Source organism: Ostrea edulis, chromosome 6, assembly GCF_947568905.1.
Source record: "Ostrea edulis chromosome 6, xbOstEdul1.1, whole genome shotgun sequence".
Classification (NCBI taxonomy): Eukaryota; Metazoa; Mollusca; class Bivalvia; order Ostreida; family Ostreidae; genus Ostrea; species Ostrea edulis.
The window spans coordinates 88134129-88157322 of NC_079169.1; the positions used below are offsets into that span (position 1 = coordinate 88134129).

Sequence of the window (23194 nt, forward strand, 5' to 3'; positions counted from 1 at the left end):
TAATTTGGTAAAACAAATATAGACATATATCAAAATGATATTAGTCATGATATCCTCACTGATCTATAATGAAAATCGAGTAAATCCCCATGTTGAAATGTCGTAAACTGAAGGCCTTATTTTTGGCAGCATTGAATTGCTGGTGAAATTTTTTTCTGTAAACAAGGTATAAACCATTCTCTGTTTGCGACTTAAAAGGTAAAGTTTTTTGATGGACATTTATTCCTTTGTAGATAAACAATATTTATTGTTGATATATATTGGAATGGCGAGGTTTTGTTAGTGCGAAATATGTCTGATCTCTATTAATGAAAGTTTAGGGTCTGAATGACCTATTTCAGTATTTGATGTCATGAACAAAAACAATACACCACGTCCCACTTTTACTCAAAGCATCTCGATGGGGATTCAGAATTATACACACATTAATATGTTGACGGAGCTACCATTGGAGCGAGCACAGCAAAATGTATAGGAGCGGATTCAAACATTTGAATCCCCAATGAAGTGGGTTCCATCCCATGCATTTCTAGGGGTCCAATTGAAACTATAGACTAACATTTAGTGTTTTATGCCTGACAGTGCATACAGATAGGCAAATGTATATAGTTTCTACCTAACCCTGGGGTGGTTGGTTCAGACCCTCTATTTTACCAAATATGCGTGTCTAATATGTATCGTTGACTGACCAGTTTCGGTTACCTTAGTGATAAACCGCAATTTTCTCATTAATCACTTAGATTAAATGAATAAACAATACACCTACCTTTTAAGTAATTAAATTCTTTTACTTTCATCTAAAAATTCCAAATTCATTGGTACGTTACAGGGATTTATCAGTACCTTCTCAGGGGCCGATATTGGGCCCCATTCCCAATCAAAAATAGGCTCAAATTTTCCCAATTTGCGAGTAAAAATTCCCAAAAATAAAATTTTGAAAAAATTGTGTTGTTTTTAAATCGCAAATCGTGCATTCTGTTTCTAAGTAGGAATTATCTAAATTTAGTACTGAAATTTGGTACGCCTCGGTCAGTTACCTCTTTATTTGGATGTTACTGAGGTGTACCGAATGAATCTAGACGCACAACAGTAACAGATGCATTCCATGCATTAAGAAATAGACTTGTAAACACGTGTCTTTGGACAGTATTATCAGAATTTGCTTACGAGGTCTGACTATGTTAACACTGTTGTATTTCTGTGAAAATTAAAGGTTATGTTGGAATTTAATTTGATTTGTATATGAAAACAAGTGTATATATAATTTTGTTATTTTTCCCAATTTCAGCAAATTGTCGATTAAATTTTCCCAATTTTGAAAAAATGGCGTTTCCCAAAATAGGCTGATAAATCCCTGCGTTAGGCCAATTCAACTTAATTAGTAGATTATCATCCAGGGTCACCAAAAAGTATGGGGCGGGTGGGAGGATTTTGTTTTTTCAATTTTTATTTTCTGAGAAAAATAATAATGACAAACGAGTTTTTGTCAACAGAAGTGCATTATTTAATGCCAGATGGATATCAATCTATGCTTATTTCACTGACGAATTCCAGGTTAAGCTTTGATTTCAAACAGAGAAAGATACCAAACTTCTTCAAGATATGAAGAACATTAATCCCTTCCTTTTATTTACGCCAGTAAGAAATTAAGAAAACCATATAGCCATTTTCTTCACATGGTTTTTCACATTGCTATACCGGAAATGTAAAACAAGAAGTGTAAATACCAGAGTCGCACATGAAAATTTTCCGGAAATCGCAAATTTCGCGAAATAAAAAAAATTACAGGCGGGCCTATTATTGAGGGGTGGGCAGGAATGACAATCTATCAATTAAGTTGAATTGGCCTTAATTGAATATATTTTCGTAACAAAAAACATGTCACTTTGTGGTCGTAAAATGGTGACGTCACCTATTTTGGTGACCATTGTTAATATAGGTTTGCCAAAAGTTTGTAACTGTTAAAACATATATACAGGAGGAATGTGCAACTAAACGTCAATGAATAAAATAACTTAGTGTAGGATTCTAGACTTTTGGAACACTTTATCAGTGATTGGGAAGGCCATGCGCCCTGCGCCATAGTCCCATTCAGGTGAAAATTGGCGCATTAAATTATCTAATCCATGCGCCAAAGTGCGCATTCATTATCGATTGTAACATAGGTTTTTTTTTTTCTAGAATGAATTGGGTACGACTTACTTATTTTTTTGTACTTTCATTTTTAATTCCTATGTATTCTGATACACCGAATCTCATTGGTTGAAGCAATACTAATCAAAATAGGTAAACAATAAACTATTTCCTCTTACATCACATCTCATCACATCTTCTCATGCTTATACTTTAGCATTTAAGCTTTGGAAGTCCAAGGACAGATATAGAAATGACAGAAAGTGAAAAAAACCAATAAAAAAAACCCCGAGAGACCGTCTTCAAATACCAATGCCGATAAAAAGCAATGATACCGTTGAGAAGGGGACATTGAAACAAAGAAGAAAAATTTTCACGAGCAGTGGAAAAGATCGTGGTTATGGTTCAGAGTTTCAATTAAAACAATTGTTCCACTGGACATTTGCTATTTATTGAAAATGGTCATTCAAAATATGTTGATGGCCCATTAAATCTAAAAATGGCCCATTGAAAACTTGAACCGTGGGGCCATAGGCCATTTTGGCCTTCCCAATCACTGCTTTATATTAATTTGAAGGTTTGCTTGAAAAAGTAATAAATAAATGGGCTTATTTTTGGGGTGCTTGTGTTGATTTTTGCATACTCTCTTTCTAGTAGTTCATTTTCGGAAAAAAATTGAAGACGTACTCTATATATGTTTGCATACACTACGGCGAAATTGATGATGCAATCTACATCCGGAAACGACAACGCGCACACGTAAACAAAAGGTCACCGATTCTGGTCAGTCACCGAAATAGGGCAGTCAACGATACTATAGTACTCTACTAGTATGCTGGTTCCCAATAGCACATGACTGTGCATGAGCAGTTATTCCCCTTGCCATTGCAAAGCAGATTGTAAACTCACTGCCATTTGCATTTTCGCCTCTGTCTGATGCTGAAACGTGAAACTTGCCAATGCGTTGTGTAATAAAGTTGATGAGAAAGCCCAGTGGTGTTTAAGCATGATTAAGAGGGGGCTTGGGGCGGAAGCCCCCTAGAAGTCAAGCTGATCATATGAGTTCAACTATAGCCCTCTATTCGGTGTGCCTTATATAGCCTCTATGGGTTGGTGGGTTCAGACTCTCTATTCGGCGTGCCTTATATAGCCTCTATGGGTTGGTGGGTTCAGACCCTCTATTCGGTATGCCTTATATAGCCTCTATGGGGTGGTGGGCTTGGACCCTCTATTCGGCATGCCTTATATAGCCTCTATGGGGTGGTGGGTTCAGATCCTCTATTCGGTATGCCTTATATAGCCTCTATGGGGTGGTGGGTTCAGACCCTCTATTCGGCATGCCTTATATAGCCTCTATGGGGTGGTGGGCTTGGACCCTCTATTCGGTGTGCCTTATATAGCCTCTATGGGGTGGTGGGTTCACACCCTCTATTCGGCATGCCTTATATAGCCTCTATGGGGTGGTGGGTTCAGACCCTCTATTCGGCATGCCTTATATAGCCTCTATGGGGTGGTGGGTTTAGACCTTCTATTCAGCGTGCCTTATATAGCCTCTATGGGGTGGTGGGTTCACACCCTCTATTCGGCATGCCTTATATAGCCTCTATGGGGTGGTGGGTTCAGACCCTCTATTCGGCATGCCTTATATAGCCTCTATGGGGTGGTGGGCTTGGACCCTCTATTCAGTATGCCTTATATAGCCTCTATGGGGTGATGGGTTCAGACCCTCTATTCAGCGTGCCTTATATAGCTTCTATGGGGTGGTGGGCTTGGACCCTCTATTCGGCGTGCCTTATATAGCCTCTATGGGGTGGTGGGTTCAGACCCTCTATTCGGTATGCCTTATATAGCCTCTATGGGGTGGTGGGCTTGGACCCTCTATTCGGCGTGCCTTTATAGCCTCTATGGGGTGGTGGGCTCAGACCCCCTATTCGTTGTGCCTTATATAGCCACTGGCAATAGAAATAAGATATTTATCTTAAATAAAATGGGGAAAATCTGTAGTGTAATAAAGATTGCTAAATAGGATAATAAAACTCATTATAAATCTTTATTATCTACAAAACTGATACTTATTCTGAATATTTGTCTGATAAATCCCCATGTAGCAATGGTTGTTTATCCTTCAGTATACTCAGCACATGAGTTCAATCCATCTGTTCAATCTTGCTTTACACTATCATTTATCACTACAATAAAAAGTGACCAGCTAATGAATTGATGTTTGTATGTGAAAATGAGCTTTGTATGTGATAATAAAGGTAAAAGTATGTTGTGTGAAGCAAAATGTGGAGAGGGGGGGGGGGGGGGGGGGAGGTCTAAACAAATATGCAGCTTTAGCTCAGAGTTTTTTTGCATGCTTTAGTCATATAGAGCTTGTACCACAAGCCAGTGCTTTGCACTGGTTCGCTGCGCTTGCTTAACTGATACTCTGTCCCAGGAGTATATCAAACAGTATACAACATTCCGCTATTGTCAAATCAGCAGTGTTCTGAAGCACCATATAACTTCATGTCATTTTATCAATATTTTTAGCAGCAGTGAAATCATTGAGTTGATGCGAAACCTCTAAGAGGTATACTTCTGAATGAAATGGGAGGAAATCACACAATGTGTAGGACTTTACATGACCTTATTCTGATTAGCAGCAAATTACTTCTAGTCATTATCACATTGTGGAAATCCTCACAGTAAAATTGCATGGCATGACCTGCAGGAAAATTACATGATTTGCAGAAAATTATGTAACTTGTAGAAGATTACATGATCTGTAGGAAATTACATAACTCATTCAAGAAATGCTACAAGATGTTGTCAAGCAAGAACACAGCTTAGGTAAGGCTTCCCAAGAAAGATCAGATGCCGAACAGAAATATACCTGTCAGTGCATTTCACAGTATGTGAAGTCATATTAAAACAATAAATCACAACATACAGGTCTATAGTCGTTTAGCAGTGGTATTTTGTTGTTATCTACGACCATTATCAAATTATAAGATGCATATGTATGAATCTGCTTGTCAAATTATAAGATGCATATGTATGAACCTGCTTGTCAAATGGTTATTTATTAGATTTCTATCATATTATGTCTCCATTTTTTTTTTATATATATAGTATGTGCTACAGTAATTTTGATATTATGAACCGTGACCTTGAAATTGCCCCTAATGTGATAGACCTAATAAGAAGTCAGTTACGTGTAAACAAATGACTTTGTGCAAGTTGGAGATAAGGATGTATTTTTTATTCTGATATTTTTCATAAAACCAGGAAAGAAATTGTGTATTTCTGTGAATCTTGCTGGGGAATAGGAAATTTATTTTGGTTCTTTTATAATTCATTGTTTTTTAAGAATACTCTCAAATTTGACAATGTTTAATGTTTTAATCAAATATTAATGATGAGCACTAGGAATTTTTGTGTCATCTGCCAGAAGTTTTCAAGTAAAACTGGCAGTGCTTTATCTCTCCAACTACTTTGTATTTTAATGCTATTGCATCTTCGGCTTGCACTGAAGTGATTTATTGCAGGGACTTTGGAATTTACAAATTTTAGGTCACATGACTGATACGATCATTCGATACTAAAAATGGAGATCCTCTTTGGGATATTAAATGTTCCCAATTTTATCTTTAACTAGTGAACATGTATGTAGCGAGATGGATTTTAACAACAAAACAACACATGAATTTGCGAAGTGTCATTTTTACTAACTATACAGAATTGGGGTAGCATTAGCATTGCTGCAAAGTGCAGTAATTGTCAAAAAAGCATGGCATGATTGACAATTTGACATCCAGTGTCTCTTCTTGCAATGACCTTTTATGCACACTCAGGTATTTTTTGATATTTTGACAGCATATATATTGATTTAATATACTATATAATCCATTTTGAATATATATGCATTGCCTTGTTAGTTTTGAACTTTTCATTGCTGTCTTGAAAATAAATGTTTTTTGCTGTTTCATGTACTAATTGATTTGGTATTTTTGTGTGATGAGTGAAATGTCTTACATTAGGTAATTCCAATGTCATTTGGGTGATCTTTGAATGATGAGTGAAATGTCTTACATTAGGTAATTCCAATGTCATTTGGGTGGTCTTTGAATGATGAGTGAAATGTCTTACATTAGGTAATTCCAATGTCATTTGGGTGATCTTTGAATGATGAGTGAAATGTCTTACATAAGGTAATTCCAATGTCATTTGGGTGGTCTTTGAATGATGAGTGAAATGTCTTACATTAGGTAATTCCAATGTCATTTGGGTGGTCTTTGAATGATGTGGTCACACAGGGAAGCAAGCGTTCCAAGATGTCTCACCATGTTCCCACCATAACCAGCTGGGACATCAATGACTCCTTGGCAGCAGATTTTGATGGATCCCTATCGGGTCTTGGTTCTGAGCTGGGTACAACAAGCTACAATATGAGGTACATTCTTTTTGTCAATATTTAACAGGAATGATTTTAGAAACATTAGCTTTATTGTTGACTTCCAAAGAAATCGATAACATTTAAAAAAAATTTTTAATGGAGATGTAAAGTGGGGTGGTCATATGCTCAAATCCCATGAAGTCGAAAGGGTTTCTCAGTAGATTTGATAATGTGCCACACAACTACACATCCCAGTGAGGTCTTTGAAATGGTTATTTATCACTTATATTAAACACAAAGAGGCCAATTTCAAATTTTACTCCGACCAACCATCATACCTACACCATGACAACCAACATGGAGACCCTGAAGTAGAGGAACCTGATTCTTTTGAATGATTTTTTTATTAAATTTTTTTGACTGAGGGTCAATAGTCGTTGTCATCATTCTGAAACTAAAAGTGTGTTTATAGGAATGTGCATATGAGATGTCTGTTTGGGACAAAATTGGTAAAAAATGAGAGCCCATTTGAAATTTTGATTGTTGAGAAATTTCAAATCGGATGCTTATCTTGTTTCACAAGTAGATCTAGCTGTACGTAACCGTGTTAGTAGATCTAGCTGTACGTAACCGTGTTGTTGTGGACAAAGTATTGCAAAATTGTACCCAGGGCCTACATAGGCTCTGCCTGTTGCCCAATCCTGTTGAGTTTCTCAATAAAATATGTTTAAATTTACCCTGGGCAATGCTGCATATATTATCTTATCAATGCTCCTGCTTTCAACCATCATCGACCATGGCCTTTGATCTCCCAAAAACTTCATTGAAAATTGAAGCTGTTTTGTTTCCTAACTTTCAGTAGATATGCTAAGTATTGTAAATCACAAAACTTCAACCAAATAGATTCAAAATGTTTTATTTTATAGAACTTCAAACATGAACATGTATGGTATATTTTCTGATATATCAGTGAATATGTATCACAGTAGGTGTATTTTATAATTAGTGTAATGTATGTATTAGTCTTAAAAGGGAGTTCAAATCACTTTAACCTATAGGTGCAATCTCAGAAAGTTTTTATGAAATCAAATCTTGTGAAGTTTGCATATAAATGTTGTAATGTAAAACTTGGTTTGTCCTACAGTGAAGCATTGCTGGCATTGCCTGTATTCAAATCCGAGAATTTGGACAATGGGTAAGATACTCTAATGGTTTTATATAAGATAATGAAAGCACAATGTATATTATCAAGTGTCATTTCATCGTATTTCAATTTATAATCTAGAAGTTGTCATAAGGATTTTAATAAGTGTTATACAGAACAAGAATTTTTTTTTTTACTGTTGAACATTGTGGTCCTGACTGTTTCTATTTATAGATTTCAGTACATCCTTGGGGCAGCTACCTCTCCCGCAGTGAAGCTCAATGAGGAGACCTTGACCTACCTAAATCAAGGTCTAGTCTTGTGATTTCATTTTGCAGTTTTAAATCATATATAATTGTAATGACTTCTTTTTAAAAAAAATGCAAAGAATCCCTGTATCACTAATATTCCTATTACAAAGAACAAAATTTGGTTAATGATAATTTTACACTTTGCAGGACAATCATACGAAATCAAACTGAAAAAGTTGGGAGATTTATCGGATTTTCAAGACAAATTTCTCAGAGTGAGTATTTTAGTAAGAAGATCGAAGAGAATGATTTTGTGTAGGTAAATATATATTTGAAGCTATGTACTTGAAAACTGAAGAAAGAAGTACATGGGCATATTCTGTAGGCATTGAATGATTGTTCTTTTCGAATCACGATGGTGGATGCTGCATAGTGAGCAGAGAAGTGATTAACACCCAATATCTTGTTACCAGGAGGCATCCATACTGATTGATTTAAAAATTCAATCAATCAATCAGAATTCGTATTTACATTTTGTTTGGATGTAGTGTTTTGAAATTGTCCTTGTTAATTAATCCAATTACAAGAAATTTCTGTACACGGTGAATTTAATGTAACAGCCATTGAACAGCCCTGGGGCCCGTTTTTCAAAACAACTTACGACAAAAGTCACAAGTCTTAAATTGTATTAAACAATTATTAATTCAATATTGTCTCTGGAATTTTAAGTTTAACTAATTAAAGTATTGATTGATTGAATATTTTTTAATGTCCCACTCGAGAATCTTTCACTCATATGGAGACGTCACCAATACCGATGAAGGGCTGAAAAATTTAGGCCTATGCTCGGCGCTTATGGTCTTTGAGCAGGGAGGGATCTTTATCATGCCACACCTGCTTTGACATGGGGCCTCAGTTTTTGCGATCTCAAGCATTTAGTCGCCTCTTGCGACAAGCAAATGGTATGGAGGACCTGTTCTAACCCAGATCCTCACAGGATTTATTTAAAGTAAATGATGAAGATGATGAAGAAATATCAATGTTTTAGAGTGGCAGATATAACAAATGTGACAGATGATAATTAGCAATACATAATCCTGATTTAACCATACATTGTAGAGCATTGTAAAGATATGTTTTCATGAGCGCCGTCTTCAGTACATGGAAAAGGAACAGATTGATAGTTGGCGGAACACCCGACCAGGAGAAAGAATCCTAGATATCGGTACAAGAATTGATTTAGTAGATCAAAGCATTGTTTTTGTTAGTATCAGGATGTTGATCTTGAATGCTTTTGTATTTCCTGCTGCCCGACTTATATGTACCAATTGATGATGTTATATTCTGTTGTGGGTGCAGTGTACAAAATACTGCATAGTGAAAAACTGCAGTTTATAATTTGTTATGATAATTATTTTATTAGATGTTCCATTGTCCTATGGATTAGTTGATGTAAACATCAACAGAGACCACCTGAATGGAGCAGAATTTATCTGGGACCCCACAAAGGAGTCGGGGGTTTACATCAGGGTCAATTGTATCAGCACAGAGTTTACAGCAAAGAAGCATGGCGGAGAGAAAGGTGTGCCTTTCCGCTTACAGGTGGAGACTTATTCCTACGGTGAAACAGAAAGCAAGCTCATCCACTGTGGATCCTGTCAGATCAAAGTTTTCAAGGTCAGAATGTGAATTGTATTGTAGTCCTCACTCTCTTCTATATTGTGTTACTCTACACACTCTGTAACTGTTCTTTTTCTGTGTTTAGCCCAAAGGAGCCGACAGAAAGCACAAAACCGACAGGGAAAAGATGGAAAAACGAACAGAGGCTGAAAAGGTGGGAAATTATCTCAATTAATCCACAACCTCTTTTTTTTTTTATATCAGTGCTTTATTGCATATGTGTAGTAGACAACTCCTCTGTTTCAGGAGATCAGCAATTGTTATTGATTGGTTGTAGTTATAATTCAGATAATGGTATTTGTGTAGTTATAATTCAGATAATGCTATTTGTGTACTTATAATTCAGATAATGCTATTTGTGTACTTATAATTCAGATAATGCTATTTGTGTACTTATAATTCAGATAATGCTCTTTGTGTACTTATAATTCAGATAATGCTCTTTGTGTATAATTCAGATAATGGTATTTGTGTAGTTATAATTCAGATAATGCTATTTGTGTAGTTATAATTCAGATAATGCTATTTGTGTACTTATAATTCAGATAATGCTATTTGTGTACTTATAATTCAGATAATGCTCTTTGTGTATAATTCAGATAATGCTATTTGTGTATAATTCAAATAATGCTATTTGTGTAGTTATAATTCAGATAATGCTGTTTGTGTAGTTATAATTCAGATAATGCTATTTGTGTACTTATAATTCAGATAATGCTATTTGTTTATAATTCAGATACATGTAATGCTATTTGTTTATAATTCAGATAATGCTATTTGTGTATAATTCAGATAATGCTATTTGTGTATAATTCAGATAATGCTATTTGTGTAGTTATAATTCAGATAATGCTGTTTGTGTAGTTATAATTCAGATAATGCTATTTGTGTACTTATAATTCAGATAATGCTATTTGTGTACTTATAATTCAGATAATGCTATATGTGTACTTATAATTCAGATAATACTATTTGTTTATAATTCAGATACATGTAATGCTATTTGTGTATAATTCAGATAATGCTATTTGTGTAGTTATAATTCAGATAATGCTGTTTGTGTAGTTATAATTCAGATAATGCTATTTGTTTATATAATTCAGATAATGCTGTTTGTGCAGTTATAATTCAGATAATGCTATTTGTGTACTTATAATTCAGATAATGCTATTTGTGTACTTATAATTCAGATAATGCTATTTGTGTATAATTCAGATAATGCTATTTGTGTAGTTATAATTCAGATAATGCTGTTTGTGTAGTTATAATTCAGATAATGCTATTTGTGTACTTATAATTCAGATAATGCTATATGTGTACTTATAATTCAGATAATGCTATTTGTGTACTTATAATTCAGATAATGCTATTTGTTTATAATTCAGATACATGTAATGCTATTTGTGTATAATTCAGATAATGCTATTTGTGTAGTTATAATTCAGATAATGCTGTTTGTGTAGTTATAATTCAGATAATGCTATTTGTGTATAATTCAGATAATGCTATTTGTGTAGTTATAATTCAGATAATGCTATTTGTAGGAGAAATATCAGCCATCATACGAGTGTACAGTTTTAACAGAGGTAGGTTGTACAGCTGCTTCACCATTTTTGATTCGCTCTCTTCAGCACTTATACAAAAGTATGTATCTAAAGGAGATTCAAAGCTGTTGTTCAAACCTATAACTACTGAAGATATCCCTGCGAAATTTTAGAATTTCTGATATAACTACTTTGGGAATTGTCACAAGTTTTTGCACCTGCATCGAAAATGCAATCTGTATACCTATATATAAGTCAAGTTTATACTGTTTAAGTTCATTTTCTGATCAAAGATAAAAAAAAAAAAAATTTTTTTTTAATTATTAAGTAATAAAACAAATCCCAACAAAAGTGAAATGAACATCTGAAATTTGTGCTTACTAATTTAAAAAAATAAACTTACACTGCAAGCTGCAATGTTTTTTTAAATGCATTGAATGGTTATGGAAGTAACTCCGATGCTAGGCATGACAACGCAGACTGAACATCACTAAGAAACAACCAAATTATAAGGAGCAGAAATATGATGTATGTAAAAAATTTTGTGTACAATACAAACAGAGCAGACCCATGCCTGCATTAGAACAAGTACAGTGTAGGCTATTAATTTGAACAATAGTTTTAACTATGCAGTTTTCAGTTTGCTGTTGTGATTTGATTTGTCTTTTTATTGGTAGATGTGCCATATGAATAATTGGATGTTATCAAAGGAAAAAATAATCAGATATTATTTACTTATTTATCATAATGATAAAATTTCGGTCTGGTTTCCAACATTGAAAAACGACTGTTTACTAGGGCACATATACCTATAAGATGGCAGGTTCTTTGATAAAATGCTCTGTTTAATGTGTTTCTATTGTGCCACTGTGACATATTGTTTTGTATTTTCACAGGTTTCCTTGGATCAAGTCACAAACATTACCACTACCACTGTTAAGTCTCCAAACAATTCTTTTGCCATTCTTGCACAGAGCTTCAGTGATTTGCATGCTGGGTAGCTATTTCCTCTAACTTTTGTTGGCATTAGTAATGCAGAAAAACAAACTGAAAATAAAGAATGGAAGGAAATAGAACTTGTTAAAGTTATTATGTAGTTGAACATTTACTCAGACAGCAGTGTTTTGTATTCATAGATCACCAGTTCAGACTTCAAACAAGAAATTCCAAGAAGATGATGATGACTCCTCATTGAGTAATGGTGGAATTGGGTCTAGTAAGAAACTGAAACCTTCTTCATCAAATGACGATTTGAATACTGCAGTCAATTTTAAAGGCGTAAGTCACAACCAAGATTATGATCATGTATAGCTGCATATCAAAATTGTATTTCGTATTTCAAATCTTTGCCTTGGAATGCTTTCATTGTTAATCCATGTGTCCCGTGATATACCAAACTATTATCTAAGAAATGTTTCATTTTTGAAAATACATGAGGGTATGAACTGCAACACCTCACATTGGCATACGTCATGAAACATGTTAGTGCTTCATGAAAAGTAGGCCAGCATGAAGCGTTGTATTTCATACCTTCATGTATTTTCAAAACTGAAATTTATTTCTTATATTTACATTCTACTTTCATTTCTGTTGGAATTGAATAGACGTACTATTTTTATTAGGATTCATGTGTGCATCATTCGTAACTGCGACACATTCATGAGGACATGGCTGTCATTACAATTTGTAAAGATATCAAAGGCAGCATCAAACTGAAGATATAAAAATGTCTCAGTTACAGTGGGTTAAGCCGGACCTTTTTGCTCTTTCAGTTTCTTTGATTGATTTGCATAAGTTAGTTTTGTTTGTTGGTGTCAACAAAATGTAAGGAGCACAAATCAATCATTACATTAAATTGCTACACACTCATGTCCTCCAACAATGTAGATATAAAGAAAAGATTAATGCTACTAGATTGGAAATAAATAATGATTTGGTTTGCTCTTAAAAATATGCTAGAATTCTTCATATTGAATATGAGACTTTAAAAGAACACTCTAGGATTGTTGGTTTTTAGAATTGCATATGAGTTGTAATTTCTTGCCTTAAAATTTAAGACGGAACTTTAAAAAGAGGGGGTTATATATACATAAATTTTTTGAATTGTTGACCAAGAAAGTCATCTTCATATGAAATTTTGGGTATTAAATTAATAAAGGTGTTGCTAAAAATCTGTGTTCTGCTTGGAAAACTCTTATCATGGATTTCAATGAATTTCAACATTTGAATTAATTCCTGATCTCTACTACTCTACTACTACTGTACTTGTATCATAAATATAAAACTGAAATGCACGTCAGACGCTAGGGGTATAGATATTAACAGTATATTAGATGAAACAGAACTGATAAAATCGTGCAGATTTAGAGCTCTTTGAGTAAACAATCCTTTCAGCACAAAATATAGCCTTTCCAAACCCTTTCAAAATTTGAATTGACATTTAAATGTTTTAGACTGGATAGATTTAAATATAAATGTACAGTATATTTCAGCCAATAAGATAAGTATTGAGCCTACACACTTATAGCATCCTGTGCGGCTCAAAAGTGTTCAAGTGGAGGAACTAATTTCCTTAAGTTAACCACCCTTTATGTATTGGTATTTTCTGATATACCACACTGTGACACTGGTATGTGATAGTTGTTTATTTCCCTGTGATATACCACACTGTGACACTGGTATGTGATAGTTGTTTATTTCCCTGTGATATACCACACTGGTATGTGATCATTGTTTTTCCCTTTGCTTTTGTAGAAACCCTTAACATGCGATGCTTCAGCTGCTGAAGTTACAGCCTGGTTACAGGCCAATCGATTCTGCAGCTACAAACAGATCTTCCAGAACTTTTCAGGTAACCCATTGTCAGAGAACAACTGCATCCAAGCAGCTATAAATAGGCAATTTCCATGGTACAGACGCCAATGTGTACTGCTACACCGAATGAACTAGAATTGGTCCATTCCCTCACTCTGTTCTCATCTAAACCCGTTCGTTTTCAATAGAGCGTTCATTCCTTCAAACTGTTCATTTCCACATGCTCATTCGGAACTTACTTAGCATTATCATTTATTCTTAAAGCGTTCAGTCCTCGGTAAGAATCGTTCCTTTCAAACCGTTCAGTGTTCATTCCCCAACCAAAATGTTGGTTCCCAAACTGTTCAGGGTTCTAATGGTGTAGTAGTATGCTTTAGGTCTGTATTACGTAATCTACAGTATATATAAGTAGATATAGATTTATGACAAATCATACTCTTCTAAATCTTGCTTGTATGTGACATGTAGTGCCTGCTCTTGACGATTTAGTTTCACTTTATTCAGGTGTAAAATATAATAAAATGTCCTGAATATGAGAATTAAAGGATTGAAACTTTTCACATAATCTCAGTACTAAGGATGACCCTTAAAAACTTGTATCACCTTATTTCCAAAAGGAGTTGTTATGTTACAATTTTATAGGTTAACAAAATACAAGGAAAAATTTACATACTGGAACTTTTGCATTTTAAGAGTTTTATTTAAGATAAAGTGCTATATAAGTTTTTATCATTATCATTAATTTAGGCAGGATACTTTAATAGGAAGTTTTTCACAGGTTCCTGTGATATATTTTTTGGAAGAGTCTTATACAAGGTGATATCATTCAGAACGCAAGTCCAAGAGTACGTTAATGAACTCTTTTGCAGGTGGAGATCTGTTACGTCTCACACGAGATGATCTCATTCAGATATGTGGATTGGCTGATGGAATCCGTCTGAACAACGCTCTACAGGCTAAGTAAGTGCATGTTCAAAAAGAGAGCTTTTTACCGTTAACTCAGTGTATAACAATGCAGGAGGTCAGGGAAATAATTCATTTGTTGTATCCATAACAACAGTCCAATGATTGAAAGATCAGGTGATTCCGCATATTCCTGCTGAAATAGGAAGTACACTTTGAGATGCTTAAATCTAAACCATGTCATATAAAGTTGAAGAATTTGGAAATGTACCAATTTTTGTAAGAATTGGATAAATCAAGAAATTATGAAGCATGATCAATGAAAACATATGGGTTTTAGACTGTATATTAATTCTTCATACTCGGATTCCAATAAAACTTATCTGTTAATTTTTCTAGAGGTTTGAACATTAATAGTCAGTGAAAGTTTTGTAGAATGAAAAAGGTGAATATAATAAACAGTGATCAATCTCGTAAATCCTTTAAAGCATACAAAATTTAGAGTTGGGCAAACACCGATCGCTGTGAACACTAGTAGTGGGATTAGTTGCCAAGATGATGCCTTTGTTGACCGGTCATGTCCACCCTGTCTTGACAGATAAACTGAGTAATCCAGTGTAAAAATCAGTTAACAATTATATGTATAAAACATATCAGACAACATTGCTACCCACTTCAACAGTACATGTAAGAACCGTAACTCAGTAAGGGTATAAATCTACCTATTTTATAATTGCAAATTAGCGTATAAGTAGAATTTTTAACGAGGATTTCATTTTGGCATTATCAGCAATGGTGTTGAGATCGCTAAAATTGAATATTGCTAACTATTTATTCCATATTGGAAGTAATAGCTATCTTTTTTGGAATTATAATATCCCTAAAATTAGCTCTCACTAAATATATATACTAAGAATTTATGAACAAATTGCTGAATTTGTGTCTCGCTAAAAATATGACTTATACAGTATAATTGGTAATATCTTCTATTACTGGCTCTGTGTAGAAATAATCCTGGTTTTGTGGTAAGGACATGAACTGTATAAAGTGTAGAAAATAATCCTGGTTTTGTGGTAAGGACATGAACTGTATAAAGTGTAGAAAATTATCCTGGTTTTGTGGTAAGGACATGAACTGTATAAAGTGAAATAGAGAAACTGCTCAGTGTTTGTGTTTTAAATGCATGATTCATTCTCTGCCTAATTGTTAAAATAAGAGACTTGTACTATAGATTTAAACTCGTTATTGAGATCCGTGTTGTAACAAAGTTTAATCAATGAATGATAATCGACATTTCATGTTGCAGAGCAATTCGACCAAGATTGATTATATATGTGTGTCAAGAAAGTGACTCAGGTATGTAAACAAGTGAATTTCTTATGTTATATACATCCAATTTGAATGAATACACATGTATCAGATGTTCAATTTACAGTACCTTGTATTGGATTTACGAGTTTTTGGTGGAGATTGATGGCATTGGTGCTGATTAATCTCAGTTGTAATACGTGAAAACTGGAATGTTTGTTTTCCATGACTTTTAAAATGTGTATTATCCAGTTTTAAGAATTTATGTATTGTTAAAGTTACATGTTCTCTGTCTTACATAGTGTACCATGCCCTCTACCTCGAGCATTTGACTAGCCGGGAACTTCTGGAGAAGTTGGCCAAGCTTTACAATGTCGGTGCTAGTCAGATTGGGGAGTTGTATTGCCAGGGCCCCTCGGGAATTTATGTCCTCCTTAACGACGAAGTCTTACAAAACATGTCCGAACAGTCCAGATTCTGTGTGGAAGCCATGAAATGTAAGCTATGATGCTCTGTAACTCTCAATTTGCACATGTGTATACTTGTATTTAGATTGTTTATTGCATTATTACATACCATTATGGAACCACATCTACTCTGTCCTACATCCAAACTGTGGTTGTAGGATCCACTGATCCACATCTTTTACTCCGCCCCACATCCAAACTGGTTGTAGGATCTGCTGATCCACATCTTTTACTCCGCCCCACATCCAAACTGTGGTTGTAGGATCCACTGATCCACATCTTTTACTCTACCCCACATCCAAACTGTAGTTGTAGGATCCACTGATCCACATCTACTCTGCCCCACATCCAAACTGTGGTTGTAGAATCTGCTGATCCACATCTATTCTGCCCCACATCCAAACTATGGTTGTAGAATCTGCTGATCCACATCTACTCTGCCCCACATCCAAACTGTGGTTGTAGGATCTGCTGATCGCTTGTTTCTCATTGTTTAATACATTTTCACTTAACTAGTCAAATGGCATCCAAGCAGTAAATCTGCTCAGAAGATTCTGGGAAATGATTAAGCAATGCAATGCCTTTTAATTGGATACTGAAAACATTCGAGTAGTAGTTCAACACAGCAGTAGTGTGTGCACTTTTGGCATCAACAGCATTAAGGGGACTGGTTCACAACATTAAGGATTGACATAAAGGCCGACTTCCTTCTGAATCATGAATGGAAAAATAAATGTCAGTAATATATCACTTTTCCTTATAAAGATTATTGCTTAGTTGGTTATCTCGGTGGTTTGAGGTGTGACTGCCGATCAGAAAGTCAAATTTTGCAGGATTTTAATCTAAAATCTACTAAAAATGAATTTTTTCACTAAGTAAAGTAAATAGTAAGTTTTAGATTTCAAATTTTTTTTTTACACAGCCTCCATTTTCAATTCATAACAATTTCTCAGGTGTGATTTATATTCAAGATGGATCTGGTAGAGTGTTAGGTAAGTTTGTAATACAGGGATTGCAGAAGTGAATGTGGCATTTAAAGCTGCCATAGTTTGAATATGCACTAGTTTGGATGAGTCCTGCGGAGAATATTAGTACAACAAATACAGGTCTAGTTTAGATTGTTCTGTGAAAACTTGATTGAGATAAGTTATCGACACGTATTAAAATTGTGATGAAATGGTAACAAATTGTGAAATCCTTTTTCCTTGCAGCAGACACTTCTGACCAATACAAGGTGTTACTGAAGTCGATATCTTGACCGTAACAACATCCAACTGATCTCCCAGCATGCCTTGTACTGTGTAGGAGGAGTGTTGTCAGAACAGTAAGAAATCTTGTGACAATAATTGCCGGGTTTCGGTGTTTTACAGCAGCAACTTGACCAACATCCATTGCACTGACACAGGAGTTTACTAAAGCGTGCATGGTTTTCTAAATCATTCAGTCAAGTTCCTATTATGTTGTTACAGACGAACACAGCCATTATCTCGGTGTGCATGGAACTGTATCTATGTATGAAATTCATGGGGTTTGCACTCCTAGCTTGTCTCACTGCCATGGTTACAAGCATTTCCATCTTCAAAGACCAACAAATTCATTTTTCAGTGTGTACATCTTATTTTTTAAAAGAAAAAAAATTGCCAGTGTGTTTGTTAAAGGAAATTATTTCTGACTTGTATTTGAGGAGTTTATAATACAATGCTGTGACATGAAAAATGATGATATGTGATGAGAAACCAGTTTTGTTGCTTGAATGATTATGTTGGCCAAGTGGCTTCATTTGTTATTGGTTTTGTGTTTGACTGACATCTTTCCAAACTGTCTATTACTTTGAAGGTAATCCATTTAAATTTTTGAAAAAGTGAACGTATGCTTTATTAAATAGAGAATCTCCTGCAATATTTTGGTAGATATTAGGAGCTATGTATGGATGTAATTTTTATGATCAGGAAAAAACTATAGGCAGGGTGACATTAAACTATCTTATAATTTAAAAGTTGTTATATAGGGATAGAAACCATTATTTTGTTTTGTGTATACCATTGTGTATGTGTGGTTAAAACAAATAAAATCTTCTGTGTAATACACACATCATACTGGTATACGTATTGAGGTTCTCCTGTTCATTTAAATACTTGCACAACAGACCAATAAGATGTCCAGTGTTTTAGTTTGTAGAGATATTGTTATACATGTATGTACTAGGAATTATTTTACTCAGAAAAGGGTCAAGGAATATTGTGTGTTGTTTGGCGTGATGAAATAAAAATTTTATTATGTTTTTGTTTAACGCCATTGTTCGAGTCTCTATGACAAAGAAATGTTTTGAAAATAAGATCTACCATAAATCTTAGAACCTTGTGTTTCACAAAATTTTGTTATATTATCTCACGCAAAAAAATCTTTGTGACTTTTTTCTTTATGTGGGGTTTTGAAGTGTAGATGTGCAGCATAGAGGCTCATGAAGATACCTTGCTTATTAAGCAGAGCACAGTACAACCCGATTACAGTGAAGCATCAGGAATGTCCTATTTTGTTTTGTGATCGGCTTAATTCATTATATGTGATGAATTATTTGTTATTTTTTCTATGTGTTTTATGAGAATTACTTCGTTATAAGCCATAATTCATCATAAGCAAGTTGCTATAATCATGCCTGACTGTATTATGTTTATCTCTGTTACGTACATCAGAATTTTCACTTGTTTCATTGAATTTTATGTACAGTGTATGAAATATCAAGTTTAGGAATTTTTGTTTTCGGAACATTTGGTACAATTTTCCCCCCAATTGAAGTATGTGTCTGTTTGTATTTGTGAATACAAACATTGATTTTGTTGCAGATTGAATTATGAGTAACTTTTATTTTTTATGTATTTTTACAAGTTTAAGTATATTACATTTATTAAGAAAAGAGGAAGGAACATTTAAATAGAATTAGAGTTGTTGTGGGGTAAATGTTGAAAATATCAATTTGATGAAGAAGTTAGCATGTAAATACAGATGTGTTTTGAGTTAAGTTTAAGATTTGGCCTGGTAGAACTTATTTCCACCATGATTTCATGAAATGATAAAATCCCAGAATTCCATTTTTTGAGTGTGGTCTGATGACGCGATTTCAGTCAGACAATGTCAGTGTTGTTGATCACTGCAGATTATTTATGACATTTTTACTTTCTCATAATTTCACAAGATTACAAACTAGCAGATAATTTCTCCCGATATTTTCTGTTGCACATGTTCATTAGAACAATATTACCCCCCCCCCCCCCACACACACACACAAAAGCTTCAAGTGTATGAATTGACAGTGCCAAAGTCGCAAAAATCATGTGAAAATTTCCTGCTTTTTATTGTCTTATTTAGTGCTGTTATCTTCTTTTGATACAAACTCCCATCCAACTCGTGCATCAAAATCAGGAGTTATTACAGTGTAAGAAAATCCCCCCCCCCCCCCCCCTAAATCATTCCCCACCTCCACCGCTCAAATATTGAATATTCAAAAGGATTAATGGGTGCTCCTAGCAGCAATTGACATCACACACATATACTTGTAATCATTTGAAATCGGGAATTTTATTTCCAACATTTATTGCAATATTATATACAATTCTTTAGCACTCCCTAAAACTGATGGATAAATCCTAGAGGTATTAATTTAGAATATCATGTACTTGCCATCCACCATGAATTTATAGAAAATTAATCTGCTTTCTTATGTACATTACACATCCATGATTACATCACCATAGTTTCCTGCTAACATCATGTAGTGTTGTTGGTATAAACTGACTGTACATATACAGAGGACTGTTGATGACGAGAATTCCAGGCAGACTGTATTAATATGATCAGATATCAGGAAAGGAACAGATTCTGACATATTTTTCCATTACATTATTGACAGTTGTGATTTAATGCCTAGGGGAGAGATGGGAAGGGGCAGTTTTAAGTGGATGTGAATCATGATTGACAGCTGTGATTTAATGCCTAGGGGATAGATGGGGGAGGGGCAGTTTTAAGTGGGTTTGAATCGTGATTGACAGTTGTGATTTAATGCCTAGGAGAGGGTGGGGTGGGGCAGTTTTAAGTGGGTGTGAATCGTGATTGACAGTTGTGATTTAATGCCTAGGGGAGAGGTGGGGGAGGGGCAGTTTTAAGTGGGTGTGAATCGTGATTGACAGTTGTGATTCAATGCCTAGGGGAGAGGTGGGGGAGGGGCAGTTTTAAGTGGGTGTGAATCATGATTGACAGTTGTGATTCAATGCCTAGGGGAGAGGTGGGGGAGGGACAGTTTTAAGTGGGTGTGAATCGGAATTGACAGCTGTGATTTAATGCCTAGGGGAGAGGTGGGGGAGGGGCAGTTTTAAGTGGGTGTGAATCGGGATTGAGAGCTGTGATTCAATGCCTAGGGGAGAGGTGGGGGAGGGGCAGTTTTAAGTGGGTGTAAATTGTGACCGGATTCTTGATTATTATCACCACACTATCACATGCAGCTGCAGCAAATACAGAAATTTGATAGTATATGGGCAAACATCACCAACAATATTATGGACAGTGCATTTCTTACAAGCACTGTATACATGTGACCAGAGGAAGAAGTCTAATGACCTTGAGTGCAAAGGGTTGAAGGTGAAGGTCATTATTTGACCTTTCTTGATCTTAATGGATCATGGACATTTCAGGTATCATTTTTCATCCTACAGTCTCAAGTGACTTAGTACTGAATTGGCAGTTGAGAGTTGACATTGAAGTAAATAGTCAAGGTTGTAGTACTGAGGCCAAACCCACGGTAGAAGTTGTCATGTTCACTGTGGATGAATGATGCGAGGGCATCTTCCTCTACATAGTTGTACGTGTGGTATTCCTTGATCAGTTTTAGAGTGCTTATTGAACCACACTTCAAGGATTTGAAAAGTCAGTTTTGCCTTCATTTTAAGAAAATATTTCTGCTGACTAGTCTGTCAACTTGCTGCCTTTCTGTAGTGTATTTGGATAGGGTGACAATCTGTTGTGCACATTGGTTTATTTTTGTTTTGCTGTAGATTGAAAATGACATTGCTCTCTATGTATATCTATTTGTAAATAGTTTTTAAAAGTTTTGTCCTCTGTAAACTAGCAGATTCCTGTAGATTGTAGAATATGTGCCTGTTCCTCTTGTTGGGGGAAATATTGTGTGCTCAGGGGTTATAAAAAATGAGTTCGGATTAAGACATTTGGTGTGTTTTTTTGTTGTTCATCACATTTTTTGGTAACATTTAGTGAATTAAATCACTAATTTCTCTTAATAAGTCCTCCTACAAAGTTTTTAATAAATTTTGTGTTGTGTAGACAGGGGTATGCACCCTACTCTGATAGTAAAGCTGAATTTGTGATGATAATTAGAAGACAACAGATTTTTGAATTCAAGGAATACATTTTATTTTTCCATAAAAAGTAAGAAGACTTTAAGAGCATCCATAGCCTGTGTTTTTCATCTGAGTGAGAAGTGGAAATGAAATATTATGATCAAAACTTGGTTATGTTTATTGTTAGGTAGGCCTAGGTTTATATATACATAAATGATTTTAGCAACGAGATTTAGATTTACCAGATGAAGTACAATGCATGACATTACAATTGTGGATTACCTTCAATTCTCTTTCAGGATTGTTAGGCTCAGTGTAAGAGAAAAAAATAAGGTAATGAAAGTTATATGAGAGAGGGCCTCTTTGCATTTCTAGCCCATCTGTTGCCATTTTGAAAGCATTTTCTATTTTGTATCCATAACTTTCATTTACTCCCCCCTTGGTCAGATATTTTTTTTACGTGCAACAATTTTAAAACAATTGTAAATTTGCATTTGGAATGGCTGAATCGCATCATTTTATCCTCATTTGCTGAGAAAATGAATATATTTTTTGTAACCATTTTCTTTCTGATCATTTCCATTTCTTCACTAAAGTATTTGTTGAGGTTTGGTGTGAATTCTATTTATCCTTCCTCTCTCAACCATGTCTGTAGTTGGGTGTTATATTCTAAAAGAAGAAGAAAAAAAGCACAAGGAATTTTGAATGTAGTCGGTATTAGCATTGGGTATCTAAACCCAATGTTCTAAATCCATTGCATTTGATTTGTTTGTTTCTATAAAATGATTGATACTAAGTATTTTAAATTTTGTAGTCAGCATGTGGATGGGGAATCTTGTTCAAGTTGGAGACAAAATTTCTCAGATGCCATTAATTAATTTATTGAAGTTTTGGAAATGAGAGGGAATTTGGTTGTACAGTATTGAAAAAAAATGGTCAAAAATTGTCTGGCATGCATTTCATATGGACAAAAAGAGAGAAAGCAATGCATCTTGGGTGATTGTTGTGACCCATGAATCTGATGTTGAATGAATTCATTGATGCTGAAATGGACATAATCTCATTGGAACTTATAGTTTTTAGCCCCTCTAATGTTTTGCCTTTGGTTTGATTTACACTTGTAAAAGAATTTTCTTGTGCAGTGTTTCCTTGCAGTCTTCAATTTGAGAGGTATATTTACATTGTCCAAGTCTATTCATTCCATGAAATTTTGGTTATATG

General features: G+C 34.8%; 1 protein-coding gene across 2 annotated transcripts; it reads left to right on the forward strand.

Moving 5' to 3' along the window:
* Positions 1-99: 99 nt before the first annotated feature.
* LOC125645923 (transcription factor CP2-like) lies at positions 100-19592 on the forward strand. 2 transcript variants are annotated; one of them, XM_048871943.2, is made up of 16 exons: positions 100-198; positions 6387-6571; positions 7659-7709; positions 7893-7969; positions 8117-8184; positions 9029-9134; positions 9333-9586; positions 9675-9743; positions 11134-11175; positions 12030-12130; positions 12270-12411; positions 13888-13984; positions 14817-14907; positions 16157-16206; positions 16461-16655; positions 17837-19592. In XM_048871943.2, exons 2-16 carry the CDS (start codon positions 6396-6398, stop codon positions 17881-17883), a joined length of 1566 nt encoding a protein of 521 aa, XP_048727900.2. In that variant the 5' UTR covers positions 100-198; positions 6387-6395; the 3' UTR covers positions 17884-19592. The 2 variants fall into 2 exon arrangements, with proteins under 2 accessions (XP_048727900.2, XP_055998513.1); XM_056142538.1 differs by having other exon boundaries at positions 105-198; positions 17840-19592.
* The last annotated feature ends 3602 nt before the right edge of the window (positions 19593-23194 follow it).